The sequence below is a fragment of the Phaethon aethereus genome, assembly GCF_964289735.1.
Source record: "Phaethon aethereus genome assembly, chromosome: 2".
Taxonomy (NCBI): domain Eukaryota; kingdom Metazoa; phylum Chordata; class Aves; order Phaethontiformes; family Phaethontidae; genus Phaethon; species Phaethon aethereus.
This window is the reverse complement of record NC_138582.1, coordinates 102,605,551-102,628,520: the sequence shown is the minus strand read 5'-3', so window position 1 is coordinate 102,628,520 and position 22,970 is coordinate 102,605,551. Positions and strand designations below refer to the sequence as shown.

The 22,970-nt window shown below is 37.4% G+C and overlaps 1 protein-coding gene across 1 annotated transcript in view; it reads right to left on the bottom strand.

The window, feature by feature from the left end:
- Positions 1–22,970, bottom strand: part of CDKAL1 (CDKAL1 threonylcarbamoyladenosine tRNA methylthiotransferase) — a 448,747-nt gene that overhangs the window by 117,036 nt on the left and 308,741 nt on the right. The window contains exon 10 of the mRNA XM_082014683.1: positions 4,733–4,913. Coding sequence (XP_081870809.1) covers positions 4,733–4,913 — 181 coding nt within the window. The remainder of the gene's footprint in view (positions 1–4,732; positions 4,914–22,970) is intronic.

Below are 22,970 nucleotides of genomic sequence, written 5' to 3'. Positions count from 1 at the left end.
TAGTAACTCCCTGCTATAGACCATGAGAGAAAACATCCTGTACCTACCTCTATTTCTGAGATCAAATATTAGTTCAGTTACGAAGGTTGTAACTTGGTTATTCACCTCAGTATAGTAAGCACAGTGCTTAATGCAACTAATACAGAGAGAAAACTTTAAGGAGACAGTCTTCAGAGGAATTGCAGGGAAAGTTCAGTAGTTGAGTGACATAAAATTTTCTAGCTGGGAGCAAGGTAATTGTTTGATGATATATATAGATATGGAGAAGGAAAGAGATTGTAAGAGAAAGTGAATATCAAAGAATCACAGAATGGTAGGGATTGGAAGGGACCTCTAAAGATCATCTGGTCCAACCCTCCTGCCAAGGCAGGATTACCCAGGGCAGGCTGCAAAGGAACGTGTCCAGTCGGGTTTTGAAGGCCTCCAGAGAAGGAGACTCCACAACCTCTCTGGGCAGCCTGTCCCAGTGCTCTGTCACCCGCACAGTAAAGAAGTTTTTCCTCACGTTGAGGTGGAACTTCCTGTGCTGCAGTTTATGCCCATTGCCCCTCATCCTACCACTGGGCACTACTGAAAAGAGACTGGCTCCATTGTCCTGACAGCCACCCTTCAGGGATTTATAGACATTGATAAGGTCCCCTCTCAGTCTTCTCTTCTCCAGACTAAACAGTCCCAGGTCCCTCAGCCTTTCGTTATACAAGAGATGTTTCTGTCCCTTAATCATCCTCGTAGCTCTCTCCAAAAGTTCCCTGTCTCTCTTGAACTGGGGAGCCCACAACTGGACACAATACTCCAGATGAGGCCTCACCAGTGCAGAGTAGAGGGGGAGGATAACCTCTCTCAAATATGTAGTCTTTTATCTAGATATCACAATGGTGTCTTTTAAAAAAATCTAATAATTACACCAATAATTGAAACAGAATTGCTTACATTATTGAAGACATACAGAAAGTTTGGGATCCATACTGAAGTTGGGCAGTGTAATCATGAAGCTGCAGTCACATTACTGCTCTCAAAACAGCTGCCATCCCCTACTCTCAGTAGAGATGAACCTAATTGTACCTTACTAAGATCCCTATTTTCAAAATGGCTATTTCCTCATGTTGTTTCCATGTGACAGAAATCAAGCTGATCCTGAGATGATGTCTCTTAATGCTTTCAGAAATTGTGATGGACAAAATCTCAAGGACAGAGAGAGAAAACTCCTTGCAAGTCCCCAGACAAGTAATAGCTACCTTGAAAAAATAAAGGACAGAGAAATTAAAACTACCAAGAACATATGGTGTTACAGATCCCAAATTTTAGAGAAAAAAAGGCTAATTTTTACACTTACAATTAAAGTGTTCTGATCCTTTACAATGCAGCTAAAGATAAAATCCCCACTAGACACGCCTAAATCACGTTCTCTTACACTGCTTATTAAAATATTTATCTGACAAGAATCTGCATTTTGAGTTACACCACTATCAGTACTATCACTTCTACGATTGAACACAATAAGGAAATAGAGAAATCTGTAATAATAGTAATAATAATACTAGCCAACAAAATAGCATTTCATAGTTAACACACTTTAGAGTGAGAATTTTTACAGACAGCCCACTGGAGATACTGAGCATCCAGACTCATCTCTGAAACAATGTATTTAGCAGTAGGTGGATAAAATGGGGGTAAAAGCCAAGAAAAAGAGCCTTTTGGGGTAGCATTTAAGTTCTGAACATTATCTTGACTCGTTTTTCATGCACATGACTCAGCATCACTGCAATCGCTTATAAAAAACCCCAAAAAGTCATGCCTAGTTTTGCTTTACTGTGCTCTAACTTTTCTCTAAACCGGACACAGCATTTATGGCAAGCATAATCTAACTGATGGTTATGAAAAGATGAGGCCATTTAGACAGATGTCTGATTCTCCATGAACATTTTTTCTCCAGAAGAAACAAGAAAGGCCTGCAGCCTTAACTGTCTTTTCTGAATTTATGGTGGCAGAACTGCCCATCTGGATTAGTGTCATCTACCCTTTTAGAAAAATACCAGTGCCTGTAAAGCTTTCGAAGACAAATTATCTATGTGAAGGGGAGATTCCATGTTGACCTACTGATTTTTTTTTTCTATTACGATAAACTCCAATGAGGTTTTTCTCCAAAAAGGCAATTATATTTACGACTTCCACCACAACTATCCACTAAAAACTTAAAAGCACTAAATGTTACTAAACTTAATACTCCACAGACTGTCCCCAAAAGTCATAAGGTCCTCCAAAAAAGAGCTAACTTAAAAGGAACAGACAACGCAAATACACTATTATTGCAGCTGTGATACTTGGATAGAATCACTGAAACTGTCTTGAACCAGAGTTGGAGAAGTGGAACTCACTAAAGTGGAGCAGTTTGCAAATAGCAATAGATCTGTCCATTGCAGAAGTACTGCAAAGCTGAAATAACATAGTAAATGCACCCAGTCTTTAGGAAAAAAAGACAAGAATAACAATTGTCAAATAACTTGCTCACTGGTTAAACATCTGTAGTTAAGTAATACAGCCAAAATTATTTTCATAGAAAGAGATCCTACCAACAGATCCACTGCAGAGGATAATGTTATGAACACCCTACAGGATGTTCATAACAGCACTAGCTCAGACTGGTGATACGATGTACCACATGTACACTCAGATGCTTGCACGTAACAGTTGTATGTCACTTTACGTGCAATTTCTGTCCCTATGCAAATGCAATAAAGTAAATTCATTAACAGTAAGATGACAATAATAATATTTTATTAAAGGATGAAGGGGTAAGAGTGTATAACGTGGATGGTAACGTGCTACTTCTCCTAGCAGAGAAACATACATAAATTATGCTAGGTGAGCAACGACAAATGAAATGCCTGCCCGTTCTTCCATCTAGAAGTAATGTGAATATAAAATGTAAGAGATTAGCACAAGCTCTTCTTGCTCTGTTTGACCAGTTACTTTCCATTTCTACAAAGAGATAAAAGAACAAAGGATCTCATAACACAGGATTTTTGAAGGGGGGGGGGGAGAACAAAAAAAAGGGAGAAACAAAATCTATTAATTACAGAATTTCATCAGCCCTGGATTAGAGAGGCCCCATCTTCCTTGAAGGTTCTAATTCACTGAAAGCAATAAATACTAGTGCTACAAATTAGAAGAAAGAATGTAAAAATGGGTTAAAGTGACATTACTATTTTCCAAGTAACACTCCTAACCACAAAACAGCTAATGTTGTTTTAATAAGTTAGTTCTTCACATATTGTCTTCCCATGGCACCCAGTTAAACAGAAGAAGGTAAATTAACTTAAGCTCTTTGCACTTCCTGTGAAAACACCACACTTAAAAACTTGTGAATGAAAGAATGCAGAAGTGTAAAGCAATGTTTTGATTTTTAAGTTTCCTAACTTCCAAAATTACATTTCTGCATTTTTTTATTTACACAATTTTAAAAAGCATTCAAAACAAAGCAAAACAAATAAATCAACAGTGTGAGTTGGTTACACTAAGTAGACTATTTCAACAGTAGCTATTTATATTTGGAAACTCAGTATTTCCCATTATGAGATAGCCTACAATACATGAGCAGTCATTACTCAAGCTGTACTTCTCTAAACAATAAACTGGAAGCCAAATATAATCTCATTTTAGTCTTCAGCAGCTGACACATCCTACGGAATTCGTGGTATATACTGAGAGTAAGCAGAAATACTTTGTTTAGTTTTCATATGTGAAAGTGAAGGGATACAAGTACTGATACGTAGTTTTGACTTCATCTTGGTGTACCAGGATACAGAAATTGAAAGGTTGTTTTTTTTTTTTATTTAAGCTGATTTACATTGTTGGCTGACTTTCATTCTTACACTGAAAGGAAATGTAAATGTTACTTATGCCCATAATAATTGTACAGGCATCAGTCTTGTCTACTTTCTTGTTCTGAGATTCAGATCAAAAATTACAAATTCATTTTTTAAAAAATAAATCAAGCCATGCCTTCAGATGTGACTTCTGTTACTATTGCTTATAAATAGCTGTTTATATCAAGCAAAATACAGTCAATAGCTATCTATCTTCTATATCAAAACAGGCTGTTCTCCTCATGGGAATTTGAGATGAGAATGCTGGTAGTCAGGAAGGGTTACACTTCTCACTCAAAAATAGAATGAAAGAAAACACCTGAAAACTGAAAGATTAAACGACAATTTTATCAATGGCCTTTAACATGCAGGATGAAGGAAGCAGAGTTTATAAGCAGTGTATAAGGAGAGTCCTGAGAAGAAGTTGCCTGCAAATTTGATATTGGACAAATAGAACAGAAATTATCATTGCTCTATTATTAATACACTGCACAATTGTTCACAGTAAGTTTGAGATTGCTGGAGTCACAAAAGTCTGAAAATTGAAAAAAATTAGTATGTATAATCAATCAGCTACCCCTCTTGGTATTCGTTCAGCCAAAACTTGATAGAAGACATGACTTCAGTATAACCACTATTTTACCCTTCCTAACAATCTGAACAGAAATTTATATATTAAAATGCGTTCAGTGATCTAGCTAACCTCTAAAGGCAATTCAACAATCATTTCACTTACAGGACTAAAAAACCACTTTAATTGAATTATAGCATAGTTTTGCAGAAAATCTACATTTTCATGTACATGCTTTATGCATTTAAAGACATCTGAGTACACTGTGTACAGTGGCTAAGAAAATGGGTCTTACCACTGCAGCTGGAACTTGATGCATTTTTGCAGCTGGGGTTCCTGGGCGTGGGTAAAATTGATTAATAAACAAGCTCGGAAACCTGTACTGTTCTACAAGTTTCACTGTTTCTTGAAAATCTTCATCTGTCTCTCCTGGAAAACCACAGATGATGTCTGTAGCAATTGTTATTCCAGGCACTCTGTAAAGAAAGTAGAAAGGAACACTGAACTAAGGACATGTAAAAGTCTTCCTCCCTTAAAAGTTAGTGTACATAGACTTATAACTCTTCAACTTTATCTACGGAAATTGAGACCTAAAATGATCTTTGGAAAAAAAAAAAGAGGTGATCTTAATACCATTGCTTCGTAATGAAAAATGCATTTGGTACTCAGCTGAAAGCACACAGAATAGAAGAAAGATATTGTAGCAAATATTGGATTAGGATTGTGACAAAAGAGTGAAAACATCTGGACCAATTCCTTTTGAAATTACAGGTGATCAGCAGAGCTTATAAATTTCTTGAATTCCGATTGCTTAATCCACCAAATTTATAACTACTGAGACTTAGCCACTGGAATTTGTAAACTATTTAAAGTCCTGTAACGTTGCTATCAAAGTAGAACAGGATATTCAAAAGAAGGGACTGGCATGCCATATAACCTAGCAATTTTGACAAAAAAAAAAAGGCTTTGGAGTCAATAAGACATCTCTTAGTCACAAGTTAATTTCTAACTTGGTGCTCCATAAAATCAGCCTATGCCTTGCTTTAAAAGGAAGACAAAATACTTGAGTTTACAAATGTGCAGGCACTGAGCCTTCTTGTTACTTAGCAAGGTCAACATTTCCTAACTGTTCCCCTTGGACTGCATATGCAGAACCCTTACACACAGCAGCTTAAGAGAGCGCCGCTAAGAGAGGCAGCCAACAGACACAGCAGTTAAGCGCAGCAGGATGCACAGGAGGTGGTGAAGTAAGGGTGCCTCAGTTGAAATTGTGCCACAGTAACAGTCTTAGACATGGTGGTAACATGTCACTGAGCATTTTCCCCAGATGATGTTGGAGTAGCCGTCCCTGCTAGGGTCAAGGCTTGCACTCAGACTGAGCTTCAGGTGGTGGATGCAGCCCTCCAAGTCCCAGGCTGCAGGGAGTCCCTGGGGGCTCTCTCTGATGCCACGAGAGGCGGCCCTGTCCTGTGAGAGCTGTGCTGTCTTGGAGGAGCTGTGCCTCCATGTGGAGGAGTTACAGGAGGAAGTGAGCAAGCTGCACAGCATCAGAGAAGATGAAAGGGAAATAGACAGGATCTTCTCTGTAACTCAAGAGCTTGAAGAGCCACAGCCCCCATCTACAGTGGAGAAGCAGGTAGTGTCAAGCCCCACGACCAAAGGAAACGAAACCTCTGGAGAAGGGGAAGGATGGAAGCCAGTGACTTCTGACACCAAGAGGAAGGATCTTGCGCTACCTAAGGGCTTAAAACTGCAAAATAGGTTAATTGCCCTCAAAGTCAAAGAGGAGCCAGATGTGCCAACAAGCAAAGTAGCCGGTCCACCTCACTCCTAAACCACGCAAGATTACCAGGAAGGGTAATCCCTCTGACTACTAATCCCTGCTGTTATTTCATGTGGGCACAAATGATACTGTGAGTGGAAACCTGGACAGTATTAAAAGTGACTACAGAGCTCTTGGGGATAGTAGTCAAGAACATGAGAGCTCAGGTGATGTGCTCATCAGGAAACACTGAGGATGACTGAGTACTGGCACACATTGCCCAGGGTGGTTGTGGAATGTCCCTCCTTGGAGATATTTAAAAGCTGTCTGGACACAGTCCTGGGCAATTGGCTCTAGGCATCCCTGCCTGAGCAAGGGGGGTTGGACAAAAATGACCTCCAGAGGTCCCTTCCAACCTCAACCCTTCTGTGATTCTGTGACATGGCCCAGAAAAACAAGTCCTACAATGAAGAGATTACTGCATGGTATTTACAGAGCACTCTACAGGACCCAGGAGGTATCAACTTAGTTTTCCAAATCTGACACTAGCCAGCTGGATGACCACTGCCCTGTGAGAAACTGAAACCACAGTACTGTTTTGTATTCAGCCTGCTTGTGCAGAGTGGGAATAATGATAAACCTCTTCTGCAGAGAGGCAGAATTGTATAGTGCTCAGAAGTGCTCAGTGCTCCCTGCTGATACAGATGAGACTGTTTCTACAACACAGAGTTGATTCCACATTACCACTAACAATGATGAACTGGAGAAAACATGATTTATGAGGAAAAGTAAGAACCCTATAAAGATACTGGTGGTATCCAACTTAAAGCTGGCCCTGTTTCAAGTGAGGGGGAATAGATGAGATGACTTCCAGAGGTCCCTTCCAACCTAAATAATTCTACAGTTCTTAAGCAGGCTACAGGCAAGGGAACAGCTGAGACAGATTCTTTTAGGGGTGAATGGCATAAAGACCACTGCCACAAGCAAAGCTCACACCTGAGCTTAAGAAGGGGTCTCCAGGACTGCCTCCAACATAAAGAAATGGCTGGAAGGCTTCTCTTCCCCTCGTCAGGACAGAAAACAGCAGAACTGTAAATACGAACACGTGTAATCCAAATGACATTTATAAAGCATTTGAATGGCCAAAGAGAACTATCATTTCTTATTAGACAGTACATCACCACAGAAAAAATAATGCTGTGGTTAAGTGGGTGAAGAAACTTGAGTTTAAATAGCTGAAAGAAAAACTTCCTGCAACAGAGAGTTCTACTGGAACAAGAGAACCTGTTGGCAAAAGACCCAAGAAAGGGGAAGCAGAGAATATTGTTCTTAGTAATTCGATTAGGTGCAATATTAGAGCATGCATAACTTATATTCACCACAGCAGCCTTCATACAAACAGTATATGGCAGTAAATATCTCTTGTGACTTTTTTTTAAACTTAAAAGAAATCAATTTTTATTTAAGTATTGGCAATGAGCTTATATTAAAACAAATGTCTTGGCCTCCTTTTTACATGTACCTGCATATATAGTTAGCTGCATAGGAGTTTATTCGACATTATATTATTAGAATCTTCTTTCACCTTTTCCTTATGAAAAGTCCCCACAAAAGAAACCAAATTCTTTCGATTCCTTTTTGAGTTCATGAATTCAGGCTCCATTGTTTGAGATGAAGTTAAAACATGGCATTTGAATGCCAAATCAAAACTAGTATAAAAACTGAATATTTTCAAGGATTTGGTCTAATAATCGTAAGTGGGAAACACACACTGAATATTGCACAGAACAGTAAAAATCCCCAGAGCTGTTGGCAAAACAGCCTCAATTATTGTTGCTTTCTTAAGACTGACAAACTGCAAGATATGAAGTTCTGCTTGGTATCAAGTAACAATAAAATTCGTTAGCTTAAAGAACTGAGTGAACAGAGGAGCACTGTATTCTGCAGCATAATTTTGTTCACATAGCAAGTATCTTGTGCAGTAACAGTAAGCTTATGGAAGAAAAAGTACATTAATTTATAAATCAATATCACATATCAGCAGCTGCCATTTCTCAGAACATGAACAGAACATTCATTATGTTTGACAAAACCATTATAATGAAGTTATTTTAACCATTTTAATGACACTATTGGCAACAGTCAAAGCTTTTATTTCCAATGGTAGTAGTAATACCATCCTTTAAAAAGGTTTGGTTGTTTCTATAGCAACATGAATTATAAGGTCCAATCAAGCTAGATACAATGAAATATGCTCTTTTTCTCCATAACACCAGTTGTCATTCAGTTAAAAGGAAATTACATATTTTAAAAATTCATAAACTCTGCAAATGTCTGAACTCCATTTGGTGATAAGGTGTTAATTATCTTAGTAATTAGATTTCTCCCTGGATGGAATTATTACACACAAAGAAAAGCTAGGGTGTGAAAAGAGAATAAGGACCACAGTGTATTCAGCAACAGCAATTAATTACAGTTCAAATCCAGTATGACTGCCTAAAATATGACATTGCATAGTGCATTTTTATATCACTGTTGATTGTACTGTTTAAAAGGTAGTTATAAAGGGGGAGAAAGCATGAGATTTCACTCAGAATAAAATCCAGTTACTGACAAAGATCAAGCTCTTAGCCTTTCTCAAAGCACTGATGAACAAAAATGAGTACAATTAGTTCCACATGTGAAACCTAATTTCTTAATGAAAAAAGAGGGGAAAAAATATATAATTGCAGAAAAACAAAAAACACATATACACTGGAAAACTAAAGCGACCTTTGCTCTGACAGTCTGAAAGCAAGCAGCACAAAATTCCTTATTATGTGGATTCAGATGATGTTTAAAAAATTGTCCCAGATATGAAATATGATGCAAAATTACACAAGAACATTTCTTGTGCATCAGCCAATCTTCAAGTGTTTTCTGAAATCAAGTGCAGTTCATCTATTCCGAGGTAAACAAAGGAAAAACTGCTGAACATCCTCAGTAAGCATTTTGTAATGTTTATTACATAAATGCATTTACAGTAAGTCTAAAAATTCAATTGCAGCAAATGTTTTCTAGGGTCAGTAGAGAAGCTCCATAACACGTTGTTCAGCGAACCAAGAATACACAGTGGTCCTTTTGAAAGATAAAACAATTTTAAAAAAGCAGGAAGTTGCTTCAAACATACAGAAGTCTGGATGCTCCTTATAGCCTAGCTAATGGAAGTAGTCAGTCTGTTTCAATACTTGTGAGTATAAAATGACTTAAACTTTGCCAGTCACTTTAAAGCCTCGAAATCCTGACAAATGCCTAGAAAGATTGTGTGCAATCATTTTATCTGGCTATCATAAATCTGCAAGATTTTTTCGCTGAAGACTCCATTCACTCAACTTTGGAAACCAAGAAAAAACAGAGTCCCAAATCGACTCTCAATTGGAACATTTTAAAATAAAACCATGGAATTTCAGAAAAAGATCAATTTGAGGACTAATCAATGCCATGATTAGATAATACAGCCCTAATACTTAGGGTTCCTCAACACTCTCTCCTTTACGTCCCTCTACATACACAAATCTCTTCCATCTACTCAAGCAGATTTATGCTCTGTCATCCTGAACCAGTCCAGCAATACAACCACCATCATCTTGCGCAGTTCTGACCATCCAAAAAGAAGCAACTATATCATCTTACAGTAAAGAAGTGTCCATTTTAGTGTGATGCTGTAAGGACCAGCACACCTAGAAATGATCATGAACAAGTGCTGAGAGGACAGATATCCAAAATCTCACAGAAAGGAGGAAAATACGTGTTTGAAAGGACACAGAAGAAATGCAACATCTTACTCTCTGAGGAGGAACCCAGTCATCCTCTTGGGTCAAAGAAAAAAAGTGTTCTCCCTCCCAAAGGAGCGGCTGATGCCTGGAAGTAAAGTTGTGGGTAAGTAAAGAATGTGTTGTGGGTAACTGCAGCCCTGAGAATTGCCTCCTCACAGCTCACAGGTGTCTGAGTTAGCTCTAAACACATCCAGAAGAATAAATCAGTCTGAGGTGAGCTCTGTGCTACTATAGCCAGCTAGTTCGTGGAGCTCTGCTCAGGTATCTCTGGCACATTACTAACCAGCAAGCAGTGCAGCCATTACCCTCACAGTGACAAGTTACGAATGTTAGAGAAAACAGAAACTGGACTAGCAGTAACAGGACAGTATAGCAGATATTACAGTGACAGTTACACAGACCAATCCACCAACAGAGGGAAGTTAGAAAACTCTTGATGGAAGGCAAGTTGGGAGTGAAATGCAAAATCCCTGGTGATTTGATTTAGGAAACAGAAAAAAGTGTCAAGCTGCCACAAATAAAACCGTAAACCCCGCCTATCGTCACAGAGCAAGATGTCTAAGAAAACGAGCAGCAAAAGTGTGAAACTTGCTAGAATTCAGGTGTTACATGGATCATTTGATGTGGCTTTAGTTACAGAAAATATTTCCTTTAGCAATAACCACTACAAGCCAAATCCATGCTCAGGGAAGAAATTATGTAAAAGATTCCTCAGCACCTTCACCTACTGACCACCTGAAATTCTTTTGCATGATCACATATTCTTCCCACTTCCCTTTCCGCAATTAATGTTTAAATCCGGCAATGACTTAAAGCCACCAACTCGCTCTTAACCAAGATCATCCACCTCCACCCCTCCCAGTATAACAAAATACTGGATTAGAATAAATAGCTATATGAATAAATTTAAAACACCATATGTTCTTACATAAGGGTACAAGAACTGTCTGGGAAATCTAGAGTAATTAAGGTCAAATAAAAAAAATGTGATGACCTAGCAACTTCTTGATTCATAAATTAGAAGTTCGTATTGAAAAGATGTTAGGGAAAAAGTGGAATTCTTATGAAAATAAAACCAGTCTTCTCTGAGATGTTATTTCAGCCTCATACGCTATTTTATATTTTAGAACCTTTCTGCAGCATATGCCCATTTAAGGAACCTGCAAATGAAATGAAGTTAATGGATGAAATAATTTGAAGGTATCTGAGAGTTGGTCTTTCAAGTGCATTTACAGAACCTAACAGGCATCTCAGCATGACATTTTGTGTTGGAGCTGACGGAGATTTTGCATCTTCCCTGTGACCACACACAGTCAATCCTCCAAGAAGCCCCTTTCCCACCCTCTTTCTTTTTTCTTTACAAGGCCTAGTATTGTGGGATTTCTGACTTAAACTTGGATTGCTCACTGAGGGGTCACACAAGCTGGAGCTAGCACAAGAGAAACAGGCTGCTCAGCTAGAAGCACTGCCTCTTTCAAAGGCTAGTAACAACACGAAACTTCATCCTGCCTCTCTCTTGACTACATGGAGATTAACCTGAGAATTAAGCCATGGGAAGATCCCCACACTTTTAGAAAGGGCTTCAGCCTACTTCTGAACTAAAATCCTCCTGGCACTTCTCTCTCTTCATGGACTATGAATGGAGCACAGCACAATATACTCCTAATTTAAGTGTCTGGAGTTAGTGGAGTAAACCTGAACACAATATCTGAAGCAGGGGGGTTTCTGTCTTTTTCAGTTTATGATTTACCCTAAATTATGCAATGGATGAACAGGACTTCTAATAAATGGATATCCACTGACAATGTTTTTCTTAGTAATCTTTTCCATATGCATTTAAAAGTAGTCCAGGATGTACAAGTTCAAAACCTCTGTGGCAGAAAAAAAGAGCTCTTTTAAACCCTCATATCAATTGCTCAACTGATTTACACATGGAGTCAAACTGGAAAGTACCTCAATTCAATGACAATAGACATTTCATTAATGTTTCTGTGTAAAGCCTTTTAAATGATACCAGACAGAGTCTTACAGCTAGACATAAACTATCATTTGGTAAGACTCCTTATCCAAATGCAGAACATTAATGTTGAAGAAAATGATGTTAAGAAAACAAGCAGTGCTATCAAGTTCACCACAGAACTTATGTTATTAGTTCTTATATGAAGTTCTATTTAATGCTGCCATTTCCTTTTCCAATGTTCGGTTGCCATAGACACATAATGACATCATCCAAATTATCAGGACAAATAGTGGGAGATTTTGCAGCTGAATATAGGGTACGTAGGGAAGACCCAATCATGACTTCTCAAGAAATATATTTAAAATACTACTATAAAATTTACCAATGAAAGTATAAATGGCAAGACAGGACAGACATTTCACAGGCTGCAATACGATCTAAAAGAACAGAGAGATAGCAAGATATTGGAGTGAACATGGCCAGGGAGTCCAATCTCAATAAAAGAAATATAAATAATGTGTAAGTAGTATCCATTTCTACTCTTGTATAGTTAGTATTAATATCTTTGACTTCAAGCTTTGTTTAAGTCTGAGAGCTTCTATCAAACTGTCCATCAGATCAAGCCAATTGAAAAGATGAATTTACTGCATTTTGATTGAATTTCTATTAAGTGTGTAATAAACTGTATTGGAAAAAACCCTAAATGTGTACTACGTCCAATAGTGTCAGATACAATCACATACGGAGAAAAATGGGTGAAAGCTGTGGCCTCACTATCTGAAAAAGAAAGCTGCTTACATTCAGTGCAAGAAAAAAGTTTATTTAATAAGCTATCATGCTTAAACTTCATTATTTTAAAACTGTGTTGCACATTAGTTATTCAGATCTTCTGTTTTGATTACTTTCACCAAATTTAGATCTGCTTATGGTGTATATATTTCTATTAAATACAACAGCATGAGATTCTACCCTGGCAGGACACCTGCTAACATCTTTTATTCATGTACGTGTTCCTACTGCAAAGCAATTATATTATTTCCAATATTTTAAAATATTCTCTATTACTACCTAACACAACTCCAGGTTGTCTCTCAAATCAGTTCTCCTTCACCTTGCAGTTTGCCTGCATTAAAGTGAAGATAACTTTATGTTGTTACTGTTTGTAAAAGTCTGTAATGGCTTCATTTATAAATCAACTCACCTGTTTACTTTCACTCACCTGTTGAAACACTGAATACCAGCAGACATTTAAGTAATATTTTGTTGATGTGTGTAAAAAGCATAATTTCAAGACTTCTTTATTTTTTTAAATTGTTTTCACAGCTTGGATCCTGTCTATCTGAAACTGATGCCCAAGACACAACAAAGATGACAAAGAAATTCTAATGCCATATTGTTTATACATTGTTGGGTTTTTTTTAATAACAAAACAGACAAACAAAACCCAGACATGTTCACAGAGAAGCCCCTAGAGTACTTCTTCAGAGTATCTTTGCAGATTTCCCTGAACAGTATATGCACTTACACACCTGGAAGAATAATTGGCAAGACCATGAATCCTACCATTTAATTTGGAGGTGATTCACAGTGAAACACTTCAGATTTCAAGGGTAGCAGGAACTACATATTGAGACCAGCCCAACAGCTACAGAGTCACTGCATGCATTCTGCTTTTTGCATTCCACACCTTACGGAGCACTGAAGGTTGCTCATGGTGGTGACTCCCACAGGGAACATATTACACCTAAGCTTTGAGATCTGCAGCAACTTCCAACTGATTTGCAAGTGCAGCTTAAGAGATTGGTTTTAAACTTTGGATTCATTAGTGGTTTTGATTCAAGTCACCTTACAAATGCTGTGGAACAGTAGCTGTGATCAAGATGCACAACCTAACAAGCTCTCAGAGTTTAACTCTTTTATGTCTGGTCTTCTCCAAGTACACCTCCTGGCCCCCAGAAGAGCTCTTTCAGAAACTAGTCTGAACGACACCTGGAGGCAGCTAGGAGACCTCATTTCCAGAACTCAACTTGACAAGGTATAGGTATGGAGGACTCCATGCAAGCAGGGACTGGGTCTTGTCCTTGTTGTTGGGGAATAGTGACCTAGATAAAAAGTATATTTCATAATTAGCCTGGCTCACTGCCCAAGGATGAAAGAATACACAGTGTTTTACTCTCTTTAAACAAATCTAGTGAAGGTTGCTAGAGTTCCTACTAGATGCAGCCCAAATGTTTAATAAGAAACATTATACTACTTCCCATTATCAACGTTCTTGAAAAAACGAACAGTTAAGGCTTGGACTAACTTTATTCAAATCTAAGGTGTTCTACTCTTCCCATAAATATGAAATGTTTTACAGAACTTCATTACAGATTTATAACTTCAGAACATTATTGTTTTATGATTAAAAAATGAGCGACTTAAGACAAAAAGCTCAACATCCTTAAACTTCATTTCCATTCAATCTCTAATAAATACCATCTGCTGTGTACTTTAGGGATATAATACCCGTCAAAAACTCAGCCGTATTATGAGAACTGGTACCAAGTTGATCTGAAATGCATATTTGAACAGATGTGTTTAAATTACATCTCTCCGTCTATCCACACGCATAAATTCAGAATAAGCATGTGTTGATTTAAAATGCATAAAAAAGGGATTTGGAGATGCATCAAAAGTGAACAGCATCTCAATGGATCATGGCTTGCATTACTAAAGGTCATCACTAAAAATAAAGTTTGAATTTATTAAGGTAGCACTAGGGAACTGTTCTTGGGAACTGACTTACTGTTTGCTGCACTAAAGCAGTCATTGAAATTACACTAATTTTCTGTGACCCTTCACTGTTTAACATTAGAGCTGTCAGGCATGGTCAGAAATAATAGGATCTCAGCCATGAGTATCTGAGAATATTATATACTTTTTCTCTGTCTGACACAATGCTTATCACCAATACTAAACGTCCTGGGCTCTGAGGACCCATATCCATGCCTGTTTCAGTGACAGTCATTTTTCTCTTCGCTCTATCACAGAAATCAGGCATACAAAATAAAATTATTAACATGCCTTTTTGGCATGATGAAACAAAATGAAAAAATTGCAAGCAGTGCTCCATTAACAAATGCCAATTTAAAAAAAAAAAAAAAAATCTGAACTTGTGTTTTTGTTTCTCTATAATCTACAGTCCTGTAATGTTTCAGGGACTTTGAAGTTAAGAACAGATCAGACCCAAGGTCCGCCTAACCAGCAGTCTACTGCTAGGAAAGGGCAGCAGCAGAAGTCCAGGCAAGCGCTGAAGATGTAGAGTCCCTCAGAATCCCTTCCTCCTTCCAACAACTGGATTTTGTCAGAGAGGTGTTTCTGTAACCAGTAGCCTCTGATGTACTTCTCCTCCACTAACCTCACCTAAGTTAGGGAGACTAAGTCTCCCCTTGAATCTAAACCCCTCCATATCATAACCACTTGGAAGGAAAAAAAAAAAAAAACCACCCTCTCTCTTCAGAGCCTGCCACTTGCTAATTCCATATGATGTCCCCTAATTGCCACACTGGGAGAGACCAGTAACAACTCTGTTCACCTTCTCAGTACTCTTCACGATTTTATTGACCTCTGTTCTAGTCCCTCTCAATTCGCACTTTTCCAGACAGAAGAGTCCTTAACTTCCTTTGTGTAACAGATCTGTCATACCTCTGATAATCTTTGTTAGTCTTCACAGCAACATGTCCCATTGTAACATATCCTTTTTTGAGAGGGGTGTTGACAGCATTTAACAGTGGAGGCGCAAAGAGATAAAAATCTCTTAAAGTATTTCTAGAATTTAGATAAATGGTTTGCTTTTTAAATTTTTCTTTCAAGTTTGGGTTCATTTGTTTTCTAGTAAGCAGGTAGCAAAAGGTAATGGACCTTACACAAGGTAAGGGACGAGAGAAATGCCAGTGGCAGTTTATTTGTAAGAAAATGCAAGTACAGCATTGGTGAACATTCCACACTTAGAGAAATGTTACAGCCCAAATCATTAAAATACACTACCTTTATGACAGTCATGTTCTGAAATTTACTTTGAGAGCATAGTCTGCAACAGGGACAACAAACTGGTAAAAATCCCTTGCCAATATGATCAGTGTTAAAATTCAGGAAAAGGCGGCTCATACTACTGCTTTCCCCTGCTATGAGAAAACAGAAACTGCCAAATAAAAGATGGAGAAAACAAATTCTCTATTCCACAGAGATACAAACTTGATGCTGACTCCCACTCTACCTGCTTCATATGAGAAACCCGGGATTACCAGCATATCTACACCTTCTTCAAATCTATATCAGCCTCCACCTCTTTCTGAGCTATTACTGAACAGAAATTCAGAAAAACGTAACTGTCATTAAGAGACTGATCGATGAATATGTCATCTCAAAAATAAAGCTGAGCAGAGACACCATCTCAAAAAATAAAGGACTGTGCAGCTGACTTCAGCTGGATATGAAATAGTTGGGGAACAACAGCCCTCTCCTTATTAAATTGTTACTCCTTAAGGTATGAATCTGATGGAAGTGAATAACTTTTTGTAGAAACACATTAGCTAGGTGAAGTTTTAAAAAATAAAGAAGGTAGAACTGGCAACAAAAAGAAGGCCAGGCATGTTTCAAAGAGAGGCCAAAGTCAGCAGTGTGGGGCAGGGAGCAAGAGAAGAAGTTGTCAAAAGACTGGTAGCATGACAAGTTGCAAGACTTTAAAAGAGAATTTAAAATTTCTATCTGAAGCAGAACAAGGAAGAAAATGAAGAACTAAAATTGCCATTGGGCCAGATGTTTTATTCCAAGGTTTTGGTTCAAGATCATTTATATTAAGAACTTCTGCAGCAGAGAGAAAGAGAGAAGAATGGCTCCTGGCAAGACAGACATGAAAGCAAAGCAGATTTTGAGGAAAACATGCTCAGCTCGAAAGAGTTACCTCAAAACTGCTGACAGATTTGAGAGAGACATAATTCTCTCACATCACAAGCTATACAAACAATTTGGCTGGAAATTTTTTGTCTTATTCCTTTGTGAGAAATCATCACATGAAAAGTTTTCCAGTTGCAAACATCTACATGGGAAGGACTGAGGCTGTGAAGGAAACAGCAGTTAACAAGACATGCATGATGTGCGCTAAATTTAACGTAATCTGCACTCCATTTTCGAAGTACCTAATGAAACACAAGTTACACCACACCAGCTGATCATCCAAAACACAGCAGCTTATGTGCTACATCCTTACCAACACGCTACTTACAAAAGATGTTGTTATAATTAAATATCAGAACCACAGATTCAAGAGAGAGTGGCAGGTAGGTCATCTGGGGCAAGGTTTTAGCAGCGATAAGCAGTTTTCCTGAATGTTAAGCAAAGACATTTAAAACACAATTCATGCACTCTTACTGTAACTAAACAGCGCTGCAGTTTTACACCAGACAGTTTTTGCTGTACATTGTTATACATTCCTAAATGTGATTTTTTCAGAGGCAGTATCCCTCATGAAATGCAAATGTCGAATTTTCAGAGATGCTTTCCGCTTGCAAGTGTATGACGTTACTACCTCTGAAAACAACAGCCTTTGAATGTCTGAATATGGAAGCAAAGACTACTGGTGTACAAAGTTAACTGATATTTAAGAAGATGGATTTTGAAATAAGAACAGAATAGAAAAATACCAAAATGGAACAGCATTTTGGATAGACATGTTATGTAACTATAGTTCTGCATCCTTATTCAGAGGTGTTCGTAACTGCGGACATAATACCTGTGCCTCAAACAGCTTTCAGGACTAAACAGCTGCACAGAGGATGTAGGGGACTGGACAATGTTTCCAGATAGGCTTGAGATCTATGGCTTTAAGAAAGGAGTACCTGGTAGGTCAAAAACTTTTAGTACCACTGCTCTAACACATTTTTTTTCCCTCAAGGAGCAATATTTGTACACGACCATGGGAAAAAAGTTGTATAGGGAACTACTGCTTCTGCGAGCAGTTTAGAACACTAATAATAATAATAATAATAATAATAATAATAATAATAATAATAATAATAATAATAATAATATCATCTCAGTTCTAAAAGTAAGTGTAATATTTGGCTCGTATTCATCCACATATACATCCTCTCCACCCCATAACGATTCAAAGCTCCTGTCATGTAACTTCACGAGTTTTTCAGTTTTACTCTATGCTACACTGGCAAATGTGACAATACAGTCTTAAAACTTCAGGAAAAAAGTGTGACACAAGCACTGTGATGTGCTCAAAATACAATCCTATATAGCTTCAGAATTAAATTTTCAGACGTAGCATTTCAGACTCACAAAAAGCGCTATTTCCTTATTTAGTCAAAACCCATGAGCTTAACTTCAAAGAAAGCCAGTGTGCTTTACCAATGAAAGTGCGAAAAGATAATGTAAATTATGTTCTCAACCAACACAATGCAATATAACTTGGATCACTGGGAAACAGAGAATTTACATTGCAAGAATTAGTTTAAAGAAATTATGAAGCAAATTTTCCAAAGGAACTGTGTATAAAGAATTATTCATTCACATAAAAAAATAATTGGAATGATACACAGAAAGAGTTGGGCATGACTTAAGTTAATGGGCATCACTGGAGTGATACCACACAACAAATGTCTGCAGATAGCAACGTGAATTTAAAAGAAATCACAGCAGAAACAGTATCAATCTTTATAAGCAAGCACAGTTCACTCAGCTAACTGGAAGGTAGCAGAATGACTGAGAAGTATCTGTTTTGTTCTCAGGTACACCCGAAACAGCAGGTGAGTTCAGAATATAAAAGACTCCCTTAAATACACAGGATTGTCCCATAACAATAAAAGTCTAATTTATGTATCAGTTAATAAAACATAATGTAGAGTAAAATATTGTGGCTTCACTTCCAAATGGAGGAACAGGCTTATTCTGCTATGCAGTTGAGAACACTGGGCAGAAAAAGCAAAATCACCAGGAAACCACCTCTTAAAATCTCCACATTCATCTTTCAGAAAGATGGCCTCAACCAACCAGGTCTTCATGCACTTTTTGTTCTTAACACTTTGGAAACAATTTCCTTTGTCTAGAATTGTCAGTAATTTAAGAACATTTCTTTGTAAAAGGCTAAATCAGTTTAGTACTTTGGGGTCAGTGGAAGTAATTAATACATGCATTCCTTGAAAAGTTTTGAAAAAGAATGTTCAGATGCAAACATGCGCATGGAAGTACATGTAGAGGACATCATAAGTAAAATCAGGAAGAGAAAGATGATATTTTAGATGTGGACTGTTAGTTTATCAATGACAAAGTTAAAACAATACAAACTCAATAGATGCTGTTGCCTCAGGGATGCTCTTACCCATTTCTCTCTGTTCACTTCAGTGAACTATTTCACTTTCTGTGTGTCATTAAGTTGCAGATGCCTTAAAAATTTCAGTTAGTATGGTTTAAAATGTCGTTGTCAGGACAACAGTATACTTTGTCACGGTCAAAAACTTTAAATAAAATGAAGGACTGTTAAACATGTATAAGTTCAGTTGCCTTTTTTTGAAGACCTCTGACTTTGACGAGTTGTATGCAGCCACAACTCTCAAAGTCATTTGAGCAGTAGCTTTGCTGCCTACAGGTAGACTCCCTAACCGGACAATCATAAACATTATGACAAATTTAAGAGGAATATTGCACGTCAATATGAGGAGAGAGCTTACTATCTTTTATCCCACAAAAAGCAAAGCTATTTATGAAGTCCAAATAAAATTTAGAAGTTTGGAAAAGATAAATCTAACTGCCCCAGCTTATTCAAACAGAAGATTGGAAGGTGGGCACCTGAAACATTTCGGGATTGTGTCAGATGTCCTCCGTTACGCAGTGGAGCAGACTCAGTATAAATGTGTTACCACATTTTATAGAAGTAAAATAGTCAGAAAATGTTTTTAAAGTTAGCAAACTCAAACTGTGGAAAAATAATTAAGGAAATTTGATGTCGTGAGCAGTTACCTGATTTGACCTATCAGTGAACAAATCTACAACCAACAGTTAAAAGCAAATTAGCACAAAAACAACAATATATTGTTATCACTGAAGAAACATCAAAGACAAAATTAAAAAGACGTTTTATGAAGAATTCAAAGATTTGACAGCATTCCAATTATGGCAACAAAGGTCTTTGGCATCACTAAATCAGTAAAATTGGAATAGGCAATGTATGAAAAATTGTATTTAGGGAATAAGTTTTCAGGTAAATTTAATAGCTGCGGAAGATGAATAAAGATGTAGCTGAGAAGTATAACGTATTTTCTCATACATGAGTATATGTAATTAGATAAGAGATAGGATGACTACCAACTGGGTTTACCAACTTGATTCAAAGCACAGGAGTAATATCTAAAGATTAAGGGAAACATATTTTCTTGCATCTTGGTCAGACAGAAAGACCTGGCACATGAAGTCATAGAACCCACAGAATCAGCATGGAGCAAGGCAACCGCTCAAGAGCTGGTATCAGTCTTATATTGAAGAAAATTATAAACTTCAGGAAATCCCCAAAGAGCAGGTAAAAGTCAAAAAAGCAGTACTCATGAAATCTTATACAAGAGATGGAACTGAACTGAAAACCTCTACATATCATTATAAAAGGACATTGGTGATGTCCTCAGACAAGAATATCAAATGTAACAGTTCTGATAAAGGAAAAAATGGAAAACTATTACTAAAGGGACACTTCAAGAAACAAAGAGAGAGTACCTTTAGAGTGAGACTGACAAAGATGAAACAAACGCTGTTTTTGAGGTTCCCAACATTCCAATCAGAGAATCACATCATAATTTGCAGGGGGGAAAAACCTCCCCAAAACAGATGCTGACAAAATTCTCACTCGTTACTACTGGAACAGGCTTAAGCTGCAGAATTAAACTAAATCAATACTGAAAGACCTGAAAAATGTTTCAAATTAATGGAATGAGGTGGTTATATACACTCAATTTTGCAAGCTGAAGACAAATTTGAATTTAATAGTTACCATGAATTCTCCTTGTTAAACTCTACTTAAATGTAACAAGTAATTTTATAAAATATGCATACTATGATACAGAGGGAGTAGAATTCAAAAATGGAGTCAAATCAATTCAGTGGAAACAGGAGTGTTTGCATTCGGACCTTATCACTGAAAGCAATTTTATCACGTCACAGAATGTTCCACGATGCCTTTGGGCATCAGTTAAGGAACGTGGAAAGCCTGCCAAATGCCTGTCAGGCACACTGTTACCCTTTTGGCTCTGCAATACCAACATGAATCATGAAGAATTCTTAGGCAGAAAGATGGACTAGTCACAACATTGGTTGTGAATACTCAGTAGGGTAGCACTTAGCAAAGATGTAAGTGAAGCTTCAAGTGTCCACTTTGCATATCAAAATTAGAAAAGTATGATGCAGAGCATAGTTGCATAAAGGCTAACTGAAGGAGCTGTTAAAGAAGCAGGTGATCCCTATTCATGACTTTGTAATATTCCTTTCACCTACTGTGAGGCTCTGAGGAATCTGCTAACTTCTCTGAACTCTTCATCACTGGATACAAGGAGTTCAGGGATTGCTCTTTAGAGTTCTCCCCTAACACACATAAGGTAAAATGCAGGCAGTATACAAAATAAGCATCTGTAAAGGAACACATGATGTTTAAGGAAAAAAAAAAAAAAAAAAATCAAAGCACGTTAGCTTTCTTAAAATAACTGAAAGTTGGAAATTACCTTGCAAAAAGGACTTCAGAAATGCTACATGGGCTACCTTGCCTTTATGGAAAACAAAAACAAAAGAAGAATCAACCGTCAGAGCACAAATCTGCTTTTACTTTCTAGATAAAGAATAAGCTATCTTCACAGACAAGGATGGCAGTGAACTCCCAAAAGATACTGAAAAGACAGAAAACCCATTGTACTGATGGATAGAAAGGTGCAAGATTTTAAAATCCTATGCACCAGAATCATGACTAATAACTCCAGAACAAACCTGTTTTGGTAAAAAAGATAATTTTGCATCACCTGTGGCAGCCAGTACTGTCCAGCAATGGGATTTCAGTATATCCATGGGCTATGAGTATCTATCAAACTTGCAAAGATACCATTTCCCGTTGCAAAAAAAATTTCTTTGAGCCTTCTTCAAGTCTCGGGAACTTGGTAGAAAGCTGCACTAAGGAGAACACACACTCTTGCACCTTGGGGCTGTGCCTCACCAGAGCCCTCAAGTCTGGCTCTCTATGGAGCAAATGTAGATGCTACTGAAGTAATTAAGCACTTGGACTATGAGTAATTTCCGTGACAAAAAAATACACTGAATTTAGGAAGTAAATACTCTGAAGCTGGCATTGCAAGTTTCTGTCTTAGGGACCAGACTATCATCAGAAGGATAGGCCATTTAGATACAATGTGTTTTTCTCTCAGAAAGTAAAGGCAGATGATTTATTTATAAAGGAATGTCCACCAGAAAATGAAAAAAAGCACTTTGAGGCAAATAGGAAAAGTTAAATCTATACCAGGTCAGAAATTACATTCTTGTTGCAGGAGAAAATCCCCAGCATGACTAAGGACAAACCTGAGGCTAAAACTTTAAAAATGAAAGGGTAAACTAATAAAAACCACTCATCAAAATTATCAGAAAAAGATTTAAAGTGACTGGGAAACAAGCTTTTGTGACAGAGTTAAGAAGTGAAAGCAGGATGCTCTAACTTAACCAGAAGTCAAACTGAAAGAACAACCAATTTCTGTGCAAACTCTATGCAAGAGATAGGAGGCTTAAAGCATATCCCCTACAGATGCTGTATTACAAAAAGGAATTAAAAAAATCTTCAGCCACTATCGCTGCATAAACATAGTCATAGTTTGAATGTACATTTAGTTCAATCAATGAAACTTTTTTTTATTCTAAAGAATTAGTTGAACATTTTCCTTGGGAAAAAAATGTTTATTTGCATTATTAATGAAAACATGAAAAGATT